This window comes from Oncorhynchus tshawytscha, linkage group LG06 (assembly GCF_018296145.1).
Source record: "Oncorhynchus tshawytscha isolate Ot180627B linkage group LG06, Otsh_v2.0, whole genome shotgun sequence".
NCBI classification, from domain to species: Eukaryota; Metazoa; Chordata; class Actinopteri; order Salmoniformes; family Salmonidae; genus Oncorhynchus; species Oncorhynchus tshawytscha.
Window position 1 is genome coordinate 73,112,918 of NC_056434.1, and position 18,883 is coordinate 73,131,800.

General features: G+C 39.1%; 1 protein-coding gene across 3 annotated transcripts in view; it reads right to left on the reverse strand.

The window, feature by feature from the left end:
* Positions 1-1,551: 1,551 nt before the first annotated feature.
* LOC112253059 (protein tyrosine phosphatase receptor type E) overlaps positions 1,552-18,883 on the reverse strand; it is a 51,800-nt gene continuing 34,468 nt past the window's right edge. For 2 of the 3 annotated variants that reach the window (XM_024424934.2, XM_024424935.2), the window contains exons 4-22: positions 18,620-18,691; positions 18,343-18,436; positions 17,838-17,902; positions 17,064-17,200; positions 16,796-16,886; positions 16,202-16,278; positions 16,038-16,074; positions 15,766-15,863; positions 15,113-15,232; positions 14,812-14,975; positions 14,040-14,175; positions 13,796-13,945; positions 13,582-13,675; positions 13,279-13,355; positions 13,045-13,179; positions 5,577-5,702; positions 5,195-5,346; positions 3,991-4,126; positions 1,554-3,794 (exon numbers count right to left, since the gene is read on the reverse strand). In XM_024424934.2, coding sequence (XP_024280702.1) covers positions 3,720-3,794; positions 3,991-4,126; positions 5,195-5,346; positions 5,577-5,702; positions 13,045-13,179; positions 13,279-13,355; positions 13,582-13,675; positions 13,796-13,945; positions 14,040-14,175; positions 14,812-14,975; positions 15,113-15,232; positions 15,766-15,863; positions 16,038-16,074; positions 16,202-16,278; positions 16,796-16,886; positions 17,064-17,200; positions 17,838-17,902; positions 18,343-18,436; positions 18,620-18,686 — 2,031 coding nt within the window. In that variant the 5' untranslated portion in view covers positions 18,687-18,691 and the 3' untranslated portion in view covers positions 1,554-3,719. Of the gene's footprint in view, positions 3,795-3,990; positions 4,127-5,194; positions 5,347-5,576; positions 5,703-13,044; positions 13,180-13,278; positions 13,356-13,581; positions 13,676-13,795; positions 13,946-14,039; positions 14,176-14,811; positions 14,976-15,112; positions 15,233-15,765; positions 15,864-16,037; positions 16,075-16,201; positions 16,279-16,795; positions 16,887-17,063; positions 17,201-17,837; positions 17,903-18,012; positions 18,123-18,342; positions 18,437-18,619; positions 18,692-18,883 lie in introns of those variants that run through there. The other variant, XM_024424936.2, reaches the window with a different exon arrangement.

The following is an 18,883-nucleotide window of genomic DNA, read 5'->3' on the forward strand; positions in this document are numbered from 1 at the left end:
GAATATCATGAGTCCCTTTTATAGGGGTCGTTAGACATGGAACAGTCTGTGTCATCAGGATTAGAATCCCTTCTCCACAGGTGTGACACACTAAGTGCCTAATGGACACTAAATGTTACTAATGGCACCTGCTTAGTGCATAAGCTTCAAACTGCATTTGATGGAAACATAAACATATTTATAATGTGTTAAGAGGTGAAGTCAGTGAACACTACCGTTCAACAGTTTGAGGTCACTTAGAAATGTCCTTGTTTTTGAAAGAAAAGCAACATTTTTGTCCATTAAAATAACATCAAATTGATCAGAAATACAGTGTAGACATTGTTAATGATGTTGTACATGACTATTGTAGCTGGAAACGGCAATTTTTTAAATGGAATATCTACATAGGCATTAAAAGGCCCATTTTCTGCAACTGTCACACCTGTGTTCCAATGGCACATTGTGTTAGCTAATCCAAGTTTATAATTTTAAAAGGCTAATTGATCATTAAAAACCCTTTTGCAATTAAGTTAGCACAGCTGAAAAATGTTGTGCTAGTGAAAGAAGCAATAAAACTTGCCTTCTTTAGACTAGTTGAATATCTGGAGCATCAGCATTTGTGGGATCGATTACAGGCTCAAAATGGCCAGAAACACCAGTCTCAACGTCAGTAGTGAAGAGGCGACTCCGGGATGCTGGCCATCTAGGCAGAGTTGCAAAGAAAAAGCCATATCTCAGAATTGGCCAATAAAAGTAAAAGATTAAGATGGGCAAAAGAACACAGACACTGGACAGAGGAACTCTGCCTAGAAGGCCAGCATCCCGGAGTCGTCTCTTCACTGTTGACGTTGAGATAGGTGTTTTGCGGGTACTATTTAATGAAGCTGCCAGTTGAGGACTTGTGAGACACTAAACAGTCTAATGTACTTGTCCTCTTGCTCAGTTGTGCTCCGGGGCCTCCCACTCTATTCTGGTTAGAGCCAGTTTGCGCTGTTCTGTGAAGAGAGTAGAACACAGCGTTGTACAGGATCTTCAGTTTCTTGGCAATTTCTTGCATGGAATAGCCTTAATCTCTCAGAACAAGAATAGACTGATGAGTTTCAGATGAAAAGTCTTTGTTTCTGGTCATTTTGACCTATAATCGAACCCACAAATACTGATGATCCAGATACTCAACTAGTCTAATGAAGGCCAGTTTTAATGCTTCTTTAATCAGAACAACAGTTTTCAGCTGTGCTAACATATTTGCAAAAGGGTTTTCTAATGATCAACTAGCCTTTTAAAATTATAAACTTAAGATTATCTAACACAACATAACATTGGAACACAGGAGTGATGGTTGCTGATAATGGGCCTCTTTACGCCTATGTAGATATTCTATTAAAAATCTGCCCGTTTCCAGCTACAATAGTAATTTACAACATTAACAATGTCTACACTGTATTTCTGATCCAATTTGATATTATTTTAATGGACAAAAATGTTGCTTTTCTTTCAAAAACAAGGACATTTCTAAGTGACCTCAAACTTGAACGGTAGTGTTCATATTCTAAAATATGTCATGTTTGTAAATGAAACAATATCTGCTGGTCAACAAAAAAGTGACTTTGATACCCATGTTTTGTATCTTTTACAAATATTCAGAAATTAATGGCAAATTTGTTTATTTTCAATGCATTTATTGCGGACAGATTTTACAAATGAAATTTTAACTTCATACAGACTTATGACAAGAGATATACAGGAACAAGATGCTTGAGCCCTACATTATGGCTCAATTTCATACTCTGTACACAAGACTGATTCTAAATGTTCTGTAAGAAGACATAATCCTTACACTTGTATCTTTACCTAACAGGCTATGAATCCATAAATGTACCTTTGGCATGAAAAGGATAGCCCTGTGGAGTGCCTTAACACTTAATAACTGGGTAACCAGGTCATTTGGATTTAAATTCTATTTATTTATGATCATTGCTAAAATATAGATTTCACAGTAAACTACAGCACAATGAAATTCAATAAAATATCTTCCTGAAACTTCCATGAATCAATTACTATTATCAATAACCCAGTTATTTAGTGGTATGAGAGCACTGTGGCTATAAATACTTACCAAGCGGAGAATTGCTGCCTGGCTCTAAATGACACTTTTCTAATTGAGAACTCTATACATTCAATACACATTTTGGGGGGGATATGAGCATTATAATCATTTGCTTTAATCCCAATCATGTTCTATACACTATAAGGATATCATGAAAATCAACTCATTTGATTGAAATCTTCCTCCTTTTTAGGTTAGTCTTGAGAAACATTAAACAATCTGCTGCCTTAGCTATGTATATTGAAGTTGAAGTCACTTGGGGACAATTTGAACTTGATCAGAACATTTTTCTAATCTTTGTATGGCACTGTTTCATTCAAACATGCAAATGCTGAAATGGAAGGTCCAACATAGTTGGAAAAAAAAAAGTTGTACAAAAGTTATTACAACTGTGTACATATGAACAGCCATTTGTTAGTGAGGTCAGATCAAAATTGCTGTTTGAAACCGATGGCAATTCAAAGTTGTCCAAATTGATTGTTTTACATTGGATACTCAATAGACTGTTATGATGAAACAGACAACATACACACCAAAAACTGAATGTGATTTTGTTAAGTCACTTGTCACAAACTCTCATGACAGGTTGTGTATTTTTACAACAGCAGGAGTTCTACAGTATGTGCCATGTCTACAGTACAGACCACAGGCAACGAAAGGCAATCTCATGGTCATTTTTTCAACATAGACTATCAGTAAAACTCAAAATGTACATAAAATTCTACATTATATAAATAGAAAAAGATTATATGCATAACTTAATTAATACACACAGTATGTACATAATAACATAGTTTTCAGTATTGTCTTGAGTCCGAGAACCTATTCAATTAAACCCTTCACACCGGTTTTGGTCTTACGTTTTCAATTCAAAACATTTGACATACAAATGCTGAGGAGACAAAGCTAGTTGAAACGTCCGTGACTAAATAGAGATAATAATCCATTTTCATTTGGGCTCTTTTTAACAAACAGACAGATAAGCAAACATATACAGGTAACTGCCAAAATAAAGGAAACACCAACATAAAGTGTCTTAATAGGGTGTTGGGCACCACGAGCCAGAACAGCTTCAATGCACCTTGCCATAGATTCTACAAGTGTCTGGAACGACACCATTCTTCCACAAGAAATTCCATAATTTGGTGTTTTGTTGATGGTGGTGGAAAACGCTTTATCAGGTGCCGCTCTAGAATCTCACATAAGTTCAATTGGGTTGAGATCTGGTGACTGAGACGGCCATAGCATATGGCTTACATTGTTTTTATGCTCATCAAACCATTCTGTGACCACTCATGCTCTGTGGATGGGGGCATTGTCATCCTATCGTGGGCATAGCCATGGTAGCCAAAATAATGGATGAATATACATGACCCTAAACATGATGGGATGTGAATTGCTTAATTAACTCAGTAACCACACCTGTGTGGATGCACCTGCTTTCAAAATACTTTGTATCCCTCATTTCCTTATTTTGGCAGTTACCTGTATAATAAAATATGGTACAATATGTTTAAGTATTGTGGGTAAGTGCAAAGTGTAAAAAGAGCTTGAAAGAGCTTAGAAAAGAAGGTTCTGACAAAATTGCATATGTTACGTGGAAATATACATGGGTATATAGCAGATATTGTCATTTAAAATTGGCATAGTCTGAGAAAATGTCAACAAAATCTTGAACCACTCTGTAGCAGAAGTCATATTGTTCCTGAAATGACAAAAATAACAAACAACATGACCATAAATCACTTACAATACAGTTGTATTTGAATAAAGCATCATTGTCAATCTTTCGAAGATAATTTGAATGTATTTCACCTCTCTCTCATGCATTGAATCTCTATGACTAAATGGTATCCTACCATGAAAAACAATGTGTTTATACTACAATATATAATACCTACCACAGTCTGAACCATGTGTGGTCTCTTCATGCGTAAGCTCTTGACAGTTTGAAACACGTCCAGTAGGCCCTCTGCTTTCACCCGCTCCAGAATGTTACTCAGGGCGATGAATGTACCGGTCCGACCCGCACCAGCACTGAGAAATAAACCCAGGACAGAACCATCAGCATCTACAGCTACGCTTGCTCTAAAACCCAGTAACTACCATTAGAGGCCCTTTAATATGTGCTTAGAACTGAAGGTGAGTCAAGGGAGTATACTACATTCCGTACACTGTCAGGGGTCTACCAGTTCGCCATCATGCCGATTGCACTTCATTGAGCGCCAAAGAAAGGCACTGATTTTACAACATATGTCTTTACAGTGCTGGTTTTCCTTAGTGCTCAACAACACAGGTAAGTTGTCTAGATGGTGGTTGATAGGAGAGATCTCTAACAGTAGAGTTGATGGATCTATAGATTCCTAGTCTCCCATTCCCCTAGTCATAGGGCTATACTGTGAACCCTACAGCTTACCCCAGTTTTTCCCATTTATATTGAAAAGAATTTGCTGGAGAAAAGGTGACCTTTGACTAATAGTACTAATAACACTAACACTAACGCGTCTGGTAGCTCTCTCAGCCTCTTTGGATTGAGTCAGTTCTTACAATGCCAGCGAGAGAGGTAGAGGAAAGAGGGGGGTCGTAATGGGCAAGCCCCCATTCCCAGCGGAGGAGAAAAAGCTTTAAAAAGCCCCTCTTTAGACAGGCCCTGATGAATGAATATGAGAGAGAGTGAAGACACCATTTCCTGTCGTTAGCTCATTCTATCAGATTAATCAAAGCAGGAGTCGTAGGAGATTTCACTTTGAGAGGTTTTAATTGACTGTGAATCAGTGGATTGGATCAATCCCAGTGGGCCGTGCTGCATTAGAAGTACTTCACCTGGAGCTATGTACGTTCTGATCATAGCTTTCACAGCAAAGTCTTTATAAAGAGTTGGGCTATAAAACAGAGTCTACAAAGGCTAAATGCACTGTATAATGTATTGAAACCGATATTTCAGAGTGCCAAAAATGTAAAAAGTAATCTATATTCTTTGAAACATAATTTTGTGTTTGGTATGATCATAATATTTTATGTCAGAAAAAAAGGTCAGTTGAAAGAGTAATGGGAGTGTTTTGCGGCTCCCAGATTTGGTTTGTGTTAACAGTACCCGTTCCTTACCTGCAGTGTACTATAATAGGGTGGTTTCCAGACTGTTGTTGCTGTCTCTGCACTGAAGCAATGATGTCGATCATTCCCTTTCCCTCTGCCGGTATTCCGATCTCAGGCCAGCCGTGGAAATGAAAGTGCCTGACGTGCCGTGACTGCTTTTCCTGGTGATTGGAAACATGTGTTTCATCATTACATACATTAGTATACCTGATAATGAAAAATAAACATAACATGAACTTGACATGCTCAAGATAAGACACAAATTGAGATAGCAGAAAGCCATTGATTAGAGGACCAAACCCAGTCATCCACAAGGACAAAAATGACTTACATCACAAATAATATATTTAAAATGCACATCAGGTAGCTTGGTTAAGTGACGGAAACTCACTGGTCCATATGTGAGCACCATGTCCTTCAGAGTGAAAGTGTCACATAGTGCATCCCCCTTCAGCTCCAAAGTGTAGTCTCCAAATGTCACAGTGCCCTCTGCTGGCCAGTACTGGAAACACTTGTCCTGGGGAAAGTGACAGATTGAGGAAAGGCAGGTGTGTCAAACATGTGGCCCACGGGTGGGAAAAACGACTTCAATCTCCATTTAAATGACAAATAACACATCAAAACTGTGTAGAAATGATAATGGTTTAAAAGAAAAGGTAGTGATAATGGACCTACATTTATACAGTCTCTCTGTTCCTCTATACCAGGGCTGGTGTTAATTCGAACTGAAGGCAACACAGACATTTTTTATCCCAATATCAAATCATTTCTGGTTAAGAATTAAGTGCCTTAGTGTGATTGTTTTCAATTAAAATGGTCAAAAGAACCAAAAATAGCATCTTAACAAAGAGCAATTTCTCAAAAAAGAATTTTGTTGGGACTGTCTGGGAGTGGTCTGAGTGGAGAGGGGAAAACTGGAAACTAGCTGTTTTTTGATTTGATTTTGATCTATTTTAGTCTCCATTTGGACTAATCTTCCAAGAGTCCTTAAACATTAAAATACAATTTATAATACAAACACATTTTCACATATAACACACTATTACAAACATACATAATATACTAACATAATGACCCAATAAATACTCAATCTAAAAAATATTGATTCTTCATTTACTATTGTCCCACAACTGTTATTGGCAGAGAGGTTTGGAACTCTCTTTCTTATTGGTCTATTAACTAATTTATGTCACCAGGAAGGCCAAAACTCCATCTCACCAAAACAGACAGAAATTTCAGGTTGTCTTTTCAAACAGCTCTTACACTAAAAGGGTAGTATCATCATGTTCATAATTTCAAAGTATTATTCCAACCTCAGTGTGGAAATATGCATTGAGTGTGCAAAACATTAAGAAAACCTGCTCTTTCCATGACATAGACTGAATAGATTAATCCAAATGAAAGCTATAATCCCTTATTGATGTCACAGTAATTTGGTGGCAACTCTGCTGCCGGTATAATGCTATTATCACTTGTTGATGTCACTTGTTAAATACACTTCAATCAGTGTAGTTAAAAAAAAAAACTTTATTTAACTAGGCAAGTCAGTTAAAGAACAAATTATTATTTACAATGAAAGCCTGCCATGGCCAAATCCTAAACTGGACAAAGCTGGGCCAATAGCGTCCGGTTGTGATACAGACTAGAATCGAACCAGGGTCTGTAGTGACGCCTCTTGCATAGATATAGATACAGTGCCTTAGACCTCTGCGCCACTCGGGAGCCAAGAAGTGTGTCAAGAACTGCAAAACTGCTGGGTTTTTCGCACTCAACAGTTTCCCATGTGTATCAAGAATGGTTCACCACCCAAAGGACATCGGGCCAACTTGGCACAACTGTGGGAAGTATTGCAGTCAACATGGATCAGCATCCCTGTGGAACGCTTTCGACACCTTGTAGAGTTCATGCCCTAAAGAATTGAAGCTGTTCTTAGGGCAAAAGGGGTGGTGCAACTCTATATTAGGAAGGTGTTCCTAATGTTTGGTATACTCAGTCTATATGCAAATGAGGCACATATAATTCTTTATTTTATCACAAAGTACAAAACATAATACCTGATATACTAAGAAAATGTATATATGTGATCCAAATATGTTTTTTGTCAGAAATGCCTTCTCGAACACATTAACTTCAATGTGTCTTAACAACAAACTTGTAAATACAAATAAAATAGTTAAATGAAGAGCCTTGTTGGTTTAGACACAAAAAAAGTCAGCAACCTTCCCGCTAGCCATGATTGGCTGAGATAATAAGTGGGCTGGACATGCCGAGAGATGAGTTTGGATTGGTCTGCCATATAGCATGCTTCTGTCTATTTGAGCTGGTCAGTATGTCTAGGTAACCCTGTCTAAAAATATGTATTGCGTAGTAAAACTGCATAAGTGTTCGTCTCCACTTTCTGGAAGACTGAGTTTTGAAATCAGTGTAATTCGAGTATGATAACTAAGGAGATGGAGAATGTGTCCCTGAACAAAGGGAGGGGGGTCAAAATCAAAAGTAACAGTCAGTATCTGGTGTGGCCACCAGCTGCATTAAGTACTACAGTGCATCTCCTCCTCACGGACTGCACCAGATTTGCCAGTTCTTGCTGTGAGATGTTACCCCACTCTTCCACCAAGGCACCTGCAAGTTCCTGGACATTTCTGAGGGGAATGGCCCTAGCCCTCACCCTCCGATCCAACAGGTCCCAGACATGCTCAATGGGATTGAGATCCTGGCTCTTCACTGGCCATGGCAGAACACTGACATTCCTGTCTTGCAGGAAATCACGCACAGAACGAGCGGTATGGCTGGTGGCATTGTCATGCTGGAGGGTCAGGTCAGGATGAGCCTGCAGGAAGGGGACCTGTAACGCACAGCGTTGAGATGGCCTGCAATGACAACAAGCTCAGTCCGATGATGCTGTGACACACTGCCCCAGACCATGAGGGACCCTCCACCTCCAAATCGATCCCGCTCCAGAGTACAGGCCTTGGTGTAACACTCATTCCTTCAACGATAAACGCGAACCCGACCATCACCCCTGGTGAGACAAAACCATGACCCGTCAGTGAAGAGCACTTTTTGCCAGTCCTGTCTGGTCCAGCGACGGTGGGTTTGTGCCCATAGGCGACATTGTTGCCGGTGATGTCTGGTGAGGACCTGCCTTACAACTATCCTACAAGCCCTCAGTTCAGCCTCTCTCACCCTATTGTGGACAGTCTGAGCACAGATGGAGGGATTGTGCATTCCTGGTGTTGGCCGTTGTTGTTGCCATCCTGTACCTGTCCCCCAGGTGTGATGTTCGGATGTACCGATCCTGTGCAGGTGTTGTTACACGTGGTCTGCCACTGCGAGGACGATCAACTGTCCATCCTGTCTCCCTGTAGGGTTGTCTTAGGCATGTCACAGTACGGATATTGCAATTTTTCCCTGGCCACATCTGCAGTCCTCATGCCTACTTGCAGCATGTCTATGGCACGTTCACGCAGATGAGCAGGGACCCTGGGCATCTTTCTTTTTGTGTTTTTCAGAGTCAGTAGAAAGGCCTCTTTAGTGTCCTAAGTTTTCATAACTGTGACCTTAATTGCCTACCGTCTGTAAGCTGTTAGTGTCTTAACGACTGTTCCACAGGTGCATGTTCATTAATTGTTTTTTGGTTCATTGAACAAGCATGGGAAATAGTGTTTAAACCCTTTACAATGAAGATCTGTGAAGTTATTTGTATTTTTACAAATTATCTTTGAAAGACAGGGTACTGAAAAATTGACTTCTTTTTTCGCTGAGTTTATATTGGTCATGGCACCCATATAGTGCAGCGGTCTAAGGCACTGCATCTCAGTGCAAGAGGCATTACTACAGTCCCTTGTTTGAATACAGGCTGTATCACATCCGACTGTGATTGGGGGTGCCATAAGGCAGCGCACAATTGGCCTAGCGTCATCCGGGTTTGGCCGGGTTAGGCTGGGATTGTAAATAAGAATTTTTTCTTACCTGACTTGCCTAGTTAAAGGTTACATTTTAAAAACAACTAGCGACAACCACAGCACAATCAATAGGAGGTGAACAGTGGCTGGTGCTGAAAATATAGCTAACTTGTTACGCAAGTGTTCCACACCAACAGACGGTGAAAACCTACACCAGTAGAGTAATTCATTTCAACAATTATCTTCATTTTAATTTGACTTTACTAATAACAAGAGGGTTTAATTGGAGTCTATTTCTTTGGAGCCTAGACCTATATAATATAACAACTGGCTGAGGTAGGCTGTGCGGCTTACCAGTCTAATAGAAGTAGGATTTTTTTATTAGGCCTACTTACAATTGCAACTGATCAAAAATGTAGCATTCTACATAAAACAATAATTTAAAGAAAAAAAGTCTGCACGTTCAAACTAAAAAAATGTAACTAATAATGAAAAGAGCGCATTTCGAAATCCCAAACTCTAAAAGTAATTGGAAAGGTAGATACAAATTATTCGTGACATTGTGGTTACAATAAAGAATTAAAACAAGATATAAACACTAATTACAGTAGTGATGGACAACTGGAGGCATTTTGAAAACAGGTTTTCAAACACTTGTAGTACTGTAGCGGGTGTAGCCCATCATGCAAATGTTTCCTATTAGAAAGACAACATACCTTTTTTAGCCCGTCTACTGTAGTGAAAATCCCTCAACTTGCAATGTATTTGATGCATAAGTACTCCAAAGTGTTACATTTCTAACTCAAAACAGCAGTACAGTATTTCTTCATCAACATCTTTATGCTTTTGTTAATAAAATAACGAGAAAAAAGACATTCAAATGTGGATGTTTATTTAAACTACATTTTAGTCGCACTTCCACCCATCTCCACAACCACAGGTAAAACCTTGCTGAGATGGTCAATGTATTTGTTGCATTGTTGTATCGACAAATGTAAAAGCCTATACTGTACAGTACAGTATTTCTTCATCAGAATCTTTATGCTTTCGTTAATAAAATAATGATAAAAATACTCTTTCAAAATGCTGATGTTTATTTAGTTATGGATCCATAATGAATTACTATGGGAATAAATATCACTGAATTACAGAAATATTGGAATAACGTTGTCTAATAAAGGTTAACAAAAGGTTGCTGACTGGAAAATAGTCTTTCAAACACAGTCACATTGTACAGTGCCATTATGGATATTTGCAGGGCTATATTTTGGCCTTTAGAAATATCTGAGAATATCTAACGGATAATGCCCCTTTGATATTTTTTATATATATATATTTTCTTGTTATTTAAAAAAAAGTTTTTATTGAATATACTTGCAGTGAAGCTGCACAACAACTACACCACACCAGTCATCCAACAGACTCCCATTCAGAGCGACACACAGAAGCCTCCAGGGTCAACGCCCTGCTCAAGGGCACTTCGACAGATCTCCCACAAGGCCAAAAAAAACAAGGACACGAGCCCTCCAAGACCCCCCCCCCAGTCCCACATAGCTGTCCCTCAACCACCCGAGAAGCCTCCCACAGTCACCCCCAAGAAAAAAATTGTAAAAATGAAAATAATAAAAAATAATAATGAAAATGTTAGTTAATTCCATTCCCCACCCCCAAGAACCCCCCCAATGCACCAACAAGCAAGAAAATGAACTCATGAGAAAAAAATAAAAAGACTACAGTAAAAACAGAAAACAACAATGCAAAAAAAGGACATCAAGGACAACTAAAATCATAACAGCAAGGCCAACTGTATATGTTTGAGTGCATGTCTGGCACTATTTACATATGTGTGTCCGTGTATGTGTGTATTTGAATGAGTGTATATGCATGTGTATAAACACCTGCACAGCATCAGCCTCAGGCAAACCGGCATTAGCTGTAAAAACACTGCCCCTCAGTGTCATTCAAACATACTTTTTATTATGTTTTATTTTGACTTTATTTTTTATACTTTATTTTGACCATCATTCTATATCTTTGACCACCATGTCTTCAATTCCACATCCCAACCCTCAGCTTCCCTTGCCTCTTAGATATTAATTAAGAGTCCTCCAATCCTCTAAATGTAATTATTGGCGGAGAGTCACGTCATTGAAAAAAATATTTGTAGATATACTGTAGGCCTACCCTAGGCGAAATGAGTCTCACTAGTGTTGAGTAATGTGCTGTTAAAAGTGGTGTAGGTCTTATTTATTTAAAGAACATATTGAAGTTAGAAGCAATAGGATTTGAAGCAAAAGCCTACAACTATTTTAGCACCATTTCGCGCTGCTCTGAGACAAGCATGGGGACTGGTCTTGATAAATCAATGAGATTTTAATTTTCACTTAATCTCTGTTTGGGTATTGGTTAGACTAGAATTAGAAAATTTGGGTGCAGAAATGATATGCTCTTTGTGTAACCTTTATTTAACTAGGTAAGTCAGATAAGAACAAATTCTTATTTACAAGGACAGCCTACTCTTTCCTCCCAGTCGGGGCATTGAATCCTGTTTTCCAGCGTGCCCTGCCTGCACGACACAAGGATTCTTTAGCTAAATATCTCAGTACTGCCGATCGTCACGTTGTACAGCTCCATATTTTCCTTTCCATCCTAACATAAACCCAGAGAGTTTTCGTTTATCTTGGAATATAAACACCATAATAATAATCAAATGAATTAAGCAAGTACCAGTCAAAAGTTTGAACACACCTACTCATTCCACTATTTTTCTTTATTTTTACTATTTTCTACATTGTAGAATAATAGTGAAGACATTCCAACTATGAAATAATACATATGGAATCAGTTAAGAACAAATTATTATTTACAAGGACAGCCTACTCCTTCCTCCCTGACAGGGAATTGAACCCCAGTCTCCCGTGTGCCCGCATTCTCTAGTACAGACATGGCCTGCTCTCCCTTATTTAAGGAATTAGGCACTTTCCCATGTTTACTACAGTATGTATTGTAGGCTACAGTTACTTGTCAGACTGCACAGTAGCCTAATAAACAAATGCAGGTGGCTTATATCTTCAAAATGCTTTATTATCCAAATGTAAAAGCATATACTGCACAGTACTGTATTTCTTCATCAGCATCTTTATGCTTTCGTTAAATAATAAATAATGATAAAAATATTATTTCAAAATGCAGATGTGGATTTAGTTATGGATCCATAATGAATTACTATGGGAATAAATATCACTGATTTACAGAAATATTGGAACAAGTTGTCTAATGAAGGCAAACAATTTAGAATCCTTCAATCCTCTTATGCTGTAGCTTACTCCTGACCGTCACGTTGTGCAGCGCCATATTTTTGTTGTAAAAAAAAATACCGGAAAGAAACACCATAATATTAATCAAATTAATTAAGACAAATTTCTTAAAATCAATCCCATATACTATGTTATTGCAAAAAGGTTTAAAAATCTCCGGTAATGCCAATATGGAAGACTATAAAATGCTCCTCAAAGATGCCCTCTAGTGGTCAAACTAGCACTAACTTGCATTGTCCCGAAAAAATGGCTGGCAATTAAATAATGTGCCACAGAATGCTGCAGCAGCCTGCAAGGTGTGCTGCAGTATGACGCAACTTTTAAAGGAGGAACCACTGTAAGACCGAATCAAGGTGGCCGGTCACATATGAGTGCATTAGAAAAGCATTTTTACATTCATCAAAATAGCTGAACTCAATTAATTATTTGTCTGTGCTAGTACAATGTTTTATGTGCTATATTTCTGATGGATTTAAAAACATTCAAAAGTTTGGAGTATCTTCATCCAATGTCCAACTGTTGCATTTATTAGAATTGTATTTTCAACCTATGAACAATTTTGATGACTGCTACTAAAGTAAAACACAGCTTTTAATGATTATGTTGCAGTTAACTCTTGCCACAGTGGGGTCTGTACCTGTTCCCTCTCCTTGAGTTCAGTGAGCATGACGATAGAGTGACACCTGTACTCCCACACCATCCTCCAAAAATCCTCCACCGTGTGAGACTGGGGACCCTGGGTAGCAATGAAGTAGTCCTTCTGTCTGTATCCCTGGAAAATAACAGACTGTTTAGCGCATCATATACTTACATAAAGGGCTCTGGAGAAAGTTAGGCCGTAGGTGTTCAAATGTGCTCAGTAAATACTTACATCAATAAATGATGCATTGATGTAGTCCGTGAACTCTTGGCCCCTTTTCATTGACAATATAACCCGGTTGAAGTCATCTGTGTTCAAGCAAATAACTTAACAACTTACTTTATTTCCAACAATAGTTTAATTACTTGTGTCATTTGTGTCATTTAACTACAGTAAATTCATTCCAAAAGTAAAACTACTTCAAAGAGGTAACTTGGTCTAAAATGTATAATATTTGATACAACACTAAGAGTTTGATGGTGGTAGGGTTGTGATGTATTACTGAAAATTTAAGAGTGTTAGAGTATTCCTTACATGGAATAATCTGAAGCACACGGTTCTTCTTCATGTTTGCAGGAAGGTTTCCAGTCCTCATGTTCTCCTTCATTATGCGTACATTGGTCAGTTTCTGAGGAGAGGATATGGGGTGAAATTAGGACTACTTGAGAGATGGCTTCTGTCATTTAAATGTGACTAGAACTGGGAGACAACTTAAAAAAGGTGAGAAAATTGTGTGACTGGGACTTACCCTGAACTCTTCCTCTAGGCCCAGCTTGTCAAGGGGTGTTCTGGTGTTGTGGAGTTTCTGCAGGTGGCCTTCCAGAGAGGACACATCCAGCTCTGTGTCCCCATACATATAATACTCCAGCAGAGCGTGATAGATGAACGAGTACTGCATCTGAACGGGAGACAGAGAGAGAGAGATAGAGTAAATGAGGCATCTTTGCTGGTTTGTGCTGCATTAATACATTGAACTGTCAGGGAACACTTACATCGGTCTGGACGAGCTGAGAGCGCTGCTCCCGTATTCTGGTCACAAACCCAAAGACATCCAGCCTCTTCTCTACATGCATCATGTCAATCATGCCGTCTATGACGATGAACGTCCCAGTCCTACCTACCCCAGCACTAGGGAAAGACAAGGGACAGGAGAGAAGAGTGACCCTTACATTGTCATAGACCTCCGAGGAATGTCTGATGATTCAATTCAAAGCAAATGCACTGTACTTCTGTGACTGAGTTTTCCACAGGAATGTTGATTGTGGTATGGCATAAAAATGCTACATTGAAACATGTCCACAAGCGATATTCTAAATTGCTACGTCTACCAGCAATATTCTAAATTGCTACATGTCTACAAGCCAACAAGATCCATAGTGATTTATTAAGGACCAGTGACACAGACAGCAGTCAGGGATGCCAGCTTAGGGTGTTGGAGACCAATCAATGAGGCCCATTCAGAAAGCAAAGCCCCAATACCAACACCTGTTTCAACAGTTGTTCCTGCACGTCTCTGACTTCAGTGGTGTGGTGGTTTCATATTACATGACATGTGCTTTGAAATTCCAGCTATACCAATACAAAATAAAGGGAAGCGGGTTGGCATACTTTTTTAGACACCACGATAGGTCAATTTGACACTATGATTGTGTTAAGTTATACATGTCATAAGGAACTAAATGAACTACTATAGCCTTCATTGAGTACAGCATGTAGACGAGATTTCCCAGTTAGAATCCCTAGTCTCCTCCCCTGGTTCAGTACCTGCAGTGCACTACGATGGGTCCTGCATAGGACGGGTTGACTGTCTTCACCTTCTTGAGGAACTTGAGCATGCCGATAGGGGAGAAGGGCACCCCAAAGTCTGGCCAGCTGGTGAAGTGGAGCTGGGTGACTAAGCGGGGGGCCCTTGGGCCATCATTCCCCTGCTGTTTACAACAACAGGAAAACACATCAATCGTTTAGAAAAATATACTGTAAATGTCACAGGGTTTCTCACATCGTGTATTTCAAAGTGAGGGATCCTGTGCAGGGTTGTCATGTAGGCACATACAATGTTACTTACATATTGTACACAGAACTTGCGGATGGTGTAGTCCACCAGTACAGTAAAGTCCTCCACTGACACCCTCACACTCCCATACATCCAACAGCCCTGGTCTGGCCAGTACTGGTAACACTTGTCCTGAAGAGAGGAAAAATGGACATTTAGCAAAGCAAAAAAAAATACAAACTATAGTTCACCAATATGAATGGCAGAGACTTTTATGGGAATTCATATTACTGACTAGTAACTCTATTTATAGGTGATTGTCTGTCAGTCAATATGTTCATCACTCTGATCTTCTAGACTGTTAATGAGAGTCTCAGACTAATTATAATCAAGCCTTGGACAACTTTATCAACAATTATTTAGTTATTGATCCCCCATCTCTGTTTGGTGGAGCTAAACCCCCTGTTTTGTTCTTTATTGATCAGCCCCTTGAGGTTCAATAAAATGTGATGCCAAGTAATTTGGGGTGACACATTGTATGGATTGGGAAAGTTAGGAAAGGGTCAAATCAATTATACTCATGACCTTGAGGTGTGAGAAGACAAGAAAGAACAAAGGACCCCTTAAGAACATCTAACATGAGAGCCCATGAGCAAATCTGAAGATTCTTTACTGGTTGTATTAGCAGATAATGGAGCAGCCAAAGTGAGAGAAGAGAAACTCACCTCTTTTCTCTCTTTCAGGTTAGTGAGCATCACTATAGTAGCAGTCTTCTGTTCCCAAATCATCCGCCAGAAGTCAGCCACTGTGTCGTGCATTGGGCCTATGGAAAAGAGAGTGGCACTTACTAGATAGATGTAAGTGGACATACTAGTTATACAATAGGCCTATGGTGCTAGAAAAACGTATTTTATGTAAGCATATAATTGATTTCCATTCCGTAATCCTCTAGTAGTACAGTATTTTGCACAAAATGATTGTACAAAGTTATATTCACCTTGAGCTGCAATTAATTTGTTCTTCTCTTTATAACCCTGGTTAAAAAGAAAATGTGTTTTGCTGAGTTTATTAGACCATAGTGAGAAAGGAAGTTATACTGGACGCATTTAAGTTATCCGTAATGGGACAGAACGAAATACATAGTAAATATCAACAACTCACATCTATGTAGGAGGCATTTATGTAGTCCGTACAAGAATGGCCATCTATTTGCGTTAACAATACTCTGGAATGGTCATCTGTTGAAAATGTAAGAAAGAGACAAAATTGTACTAGGAAAATAAGTATGCCTATTTAAAATGTTCATTATGTTATCAAACTGCTTTATCTCAAAAAAGTTCAAGCTACTCTTAAAGGTAAATTCCACAATTTTCAACGTGATTTTCATTATCTCTTGCACAATAACAGTGTCTACATATTTGAAAATGGCGCATTTCGAAGTTTTGTAGAAAAAAGTATGAAGTTAAAAAGTTCTACTCGATGACATCAGCAAGAAAATACCCTCCCGCTGGCTAGAAATGCATTGCAGGTTTTGAAAAATCCCTGTTCTTACTTTTAATCCTACCACGTGATGTCACAGACAAGCATTTTTTAGGAGCTTTCTTATCATCTTTTTAAAGCAGAAATACCATAGAAACGCGCCGTGTTCATGTATGTTTTTGAGACAATGAATAGGAAGTTGAAAAGTAGCGCAATTGCCCTTTAAGTGGGTTTAATGGTTACAAAACGTATTCCCATAACAATTCCATCACTCACATGGTAGGATGTTTGGATATCTGTTCTTGTCCCTGTTGATCTCCCTGCTAGCCTCCTCAAAGGAGCCATGGTGGTAGCCACAGGTCAGTGACTATACAGACACAAACACAGGGGTTCAAACTAAGCCAGTCATGAAGTCTTCAGACATGCAGCATTATATGTAACAGCATAAAGAAGTATGAACTCCTCCTGACATTATTAGGTATCACACTATGAAGGTATCACATTACTACTGTAAGCACTATGTGTTGTTTGAAAAGCAACCCACATTGAACTCCTCTCTGAAAAGCTTGCAGTCGTCTGCCGAGCGTATTCGGAACTCGTCCTCCAGCAAGTCCAGGGGGATGGGGAAGTACCTCTTGGATGGAGAGGGGGATCGTGGGAGGAGGACCACTGTCTGCTCTCCTGTGTGAAACAAAAACATTGGAACGTCAATGTTTTTACATTCAGTACAAGAATTGTGAAATAAATAAATAAAGTTCTGCCTCTCTTTTTAGAGACAGAACCAGGTCACCTCATTACACACAGGTGACTACTGCAAGTCGCCCTGGATAAGAGCATCTGCTAAATGACTAAAATGTAAAAAATTACGAGGCGACCATAAGGAGGGTGACCTCATACAAGAGATGTATATAAACAACTGTCTGGGCCTTCAATTCTTCACTCACACGTCACTTACTCAACATTGTACATTACATGTGAAAGTTACATTAATTACAAGGTATTTTGCTTCAACTGTGGCAATGTAGACTGTGAATCTTATTATTATTTAGACTTGTCTGGTTCATGTCTTGACAGCTCTCAATACCAGCATACGCCAACAGTAGGATATCTCTACAGAATAGATTTGACTTTCTGTTTTGATTGTGATGACTTATCTAGAGCACAGATTCAATCCGTATGGAATTTCAAAAAGGACTACTGTACACACACAACCTAAGACTTGCATCACATTCCACAACAAATACTCAATGGTTCAAATGCAATATTGTATATGTAAGATGTACGTGGCAATGTGCAACATAATGAAGTCGAGACATACCTTGATCTTCCAAGAAGCCATTTGGAGTCTTCTGAGAGATAAGAGCCTTCCTGTGGTTTCTAAACCTAACCAGAGGGTGAGAGAGAGAACAGAAAAAGGAAACGAAACGTTATCTGACCATAACCCCAGAAAAATAATATTTCAGCTCAACAAGCCAGTAGAAATAGAAACCCACCATCTGAACTGAAAGCTGTTCTTTCTCATGAGAAGCAGATTGTTAACTCCTCTCTCAGTGGTGAGGATACTGAGTGAGTGAATGGGTGAGAGCATGGTCTGATATGACCCAGCTAGCCATTTGTTGTCTATTTAACTGATAGAGCAGCTGTTGGAGCACACACACACACACACACACACACACACACACACACACACACACACACACACACACACACACACACACACACACACACACACACACACACACACACACACACAGAGTGGGGGTAGGCTGAGCTGATAAGAGCATGGTGGAGGTGGGGTGAAGCCATCCAGTGTTGTTTGTTACCTTAGGAAGTATACAATCAGGAGAATGATGATGATGAGAAGAAGAGAGATCAGCGTAGTGGGAAGGACATGGGCACCCTGGGAGGTAGGGTTTTCTGGGAAACAAAGATACACACATTATTTTGTATACTACATATACAACAAGTGTTGTCAATATTTACATGTAACCATTTTAATAGATAATTGAGCTATTGGTCTACCTGTTGTTTAAAGTTATGATCAAGTTAATTAATGCTGATTGTTCTGTTTAATTCACTATTCGTGCGGGAGTTAGTTACCTAAAGTCTGGTTCTCACGAGAGGAGTTATTCAAGGTTATTGTAGTTGCAATCAGAAACAACACCATTGTGACTGTGGAGATAAACAGAACATGAGTGAATACATAACACTGTAAGAAAATGCAGAAGCTGTGATGCTTCATTAATTCCACTAGAGGGCGTCCACGATACAAGCAAATCCTGGCTTGGTGATGACAGTGCTGTCTGAAAATAAGGTGATGATGTCAGGCCCTCTGACCGTATGATTGTGTAACTCCTTGTATCC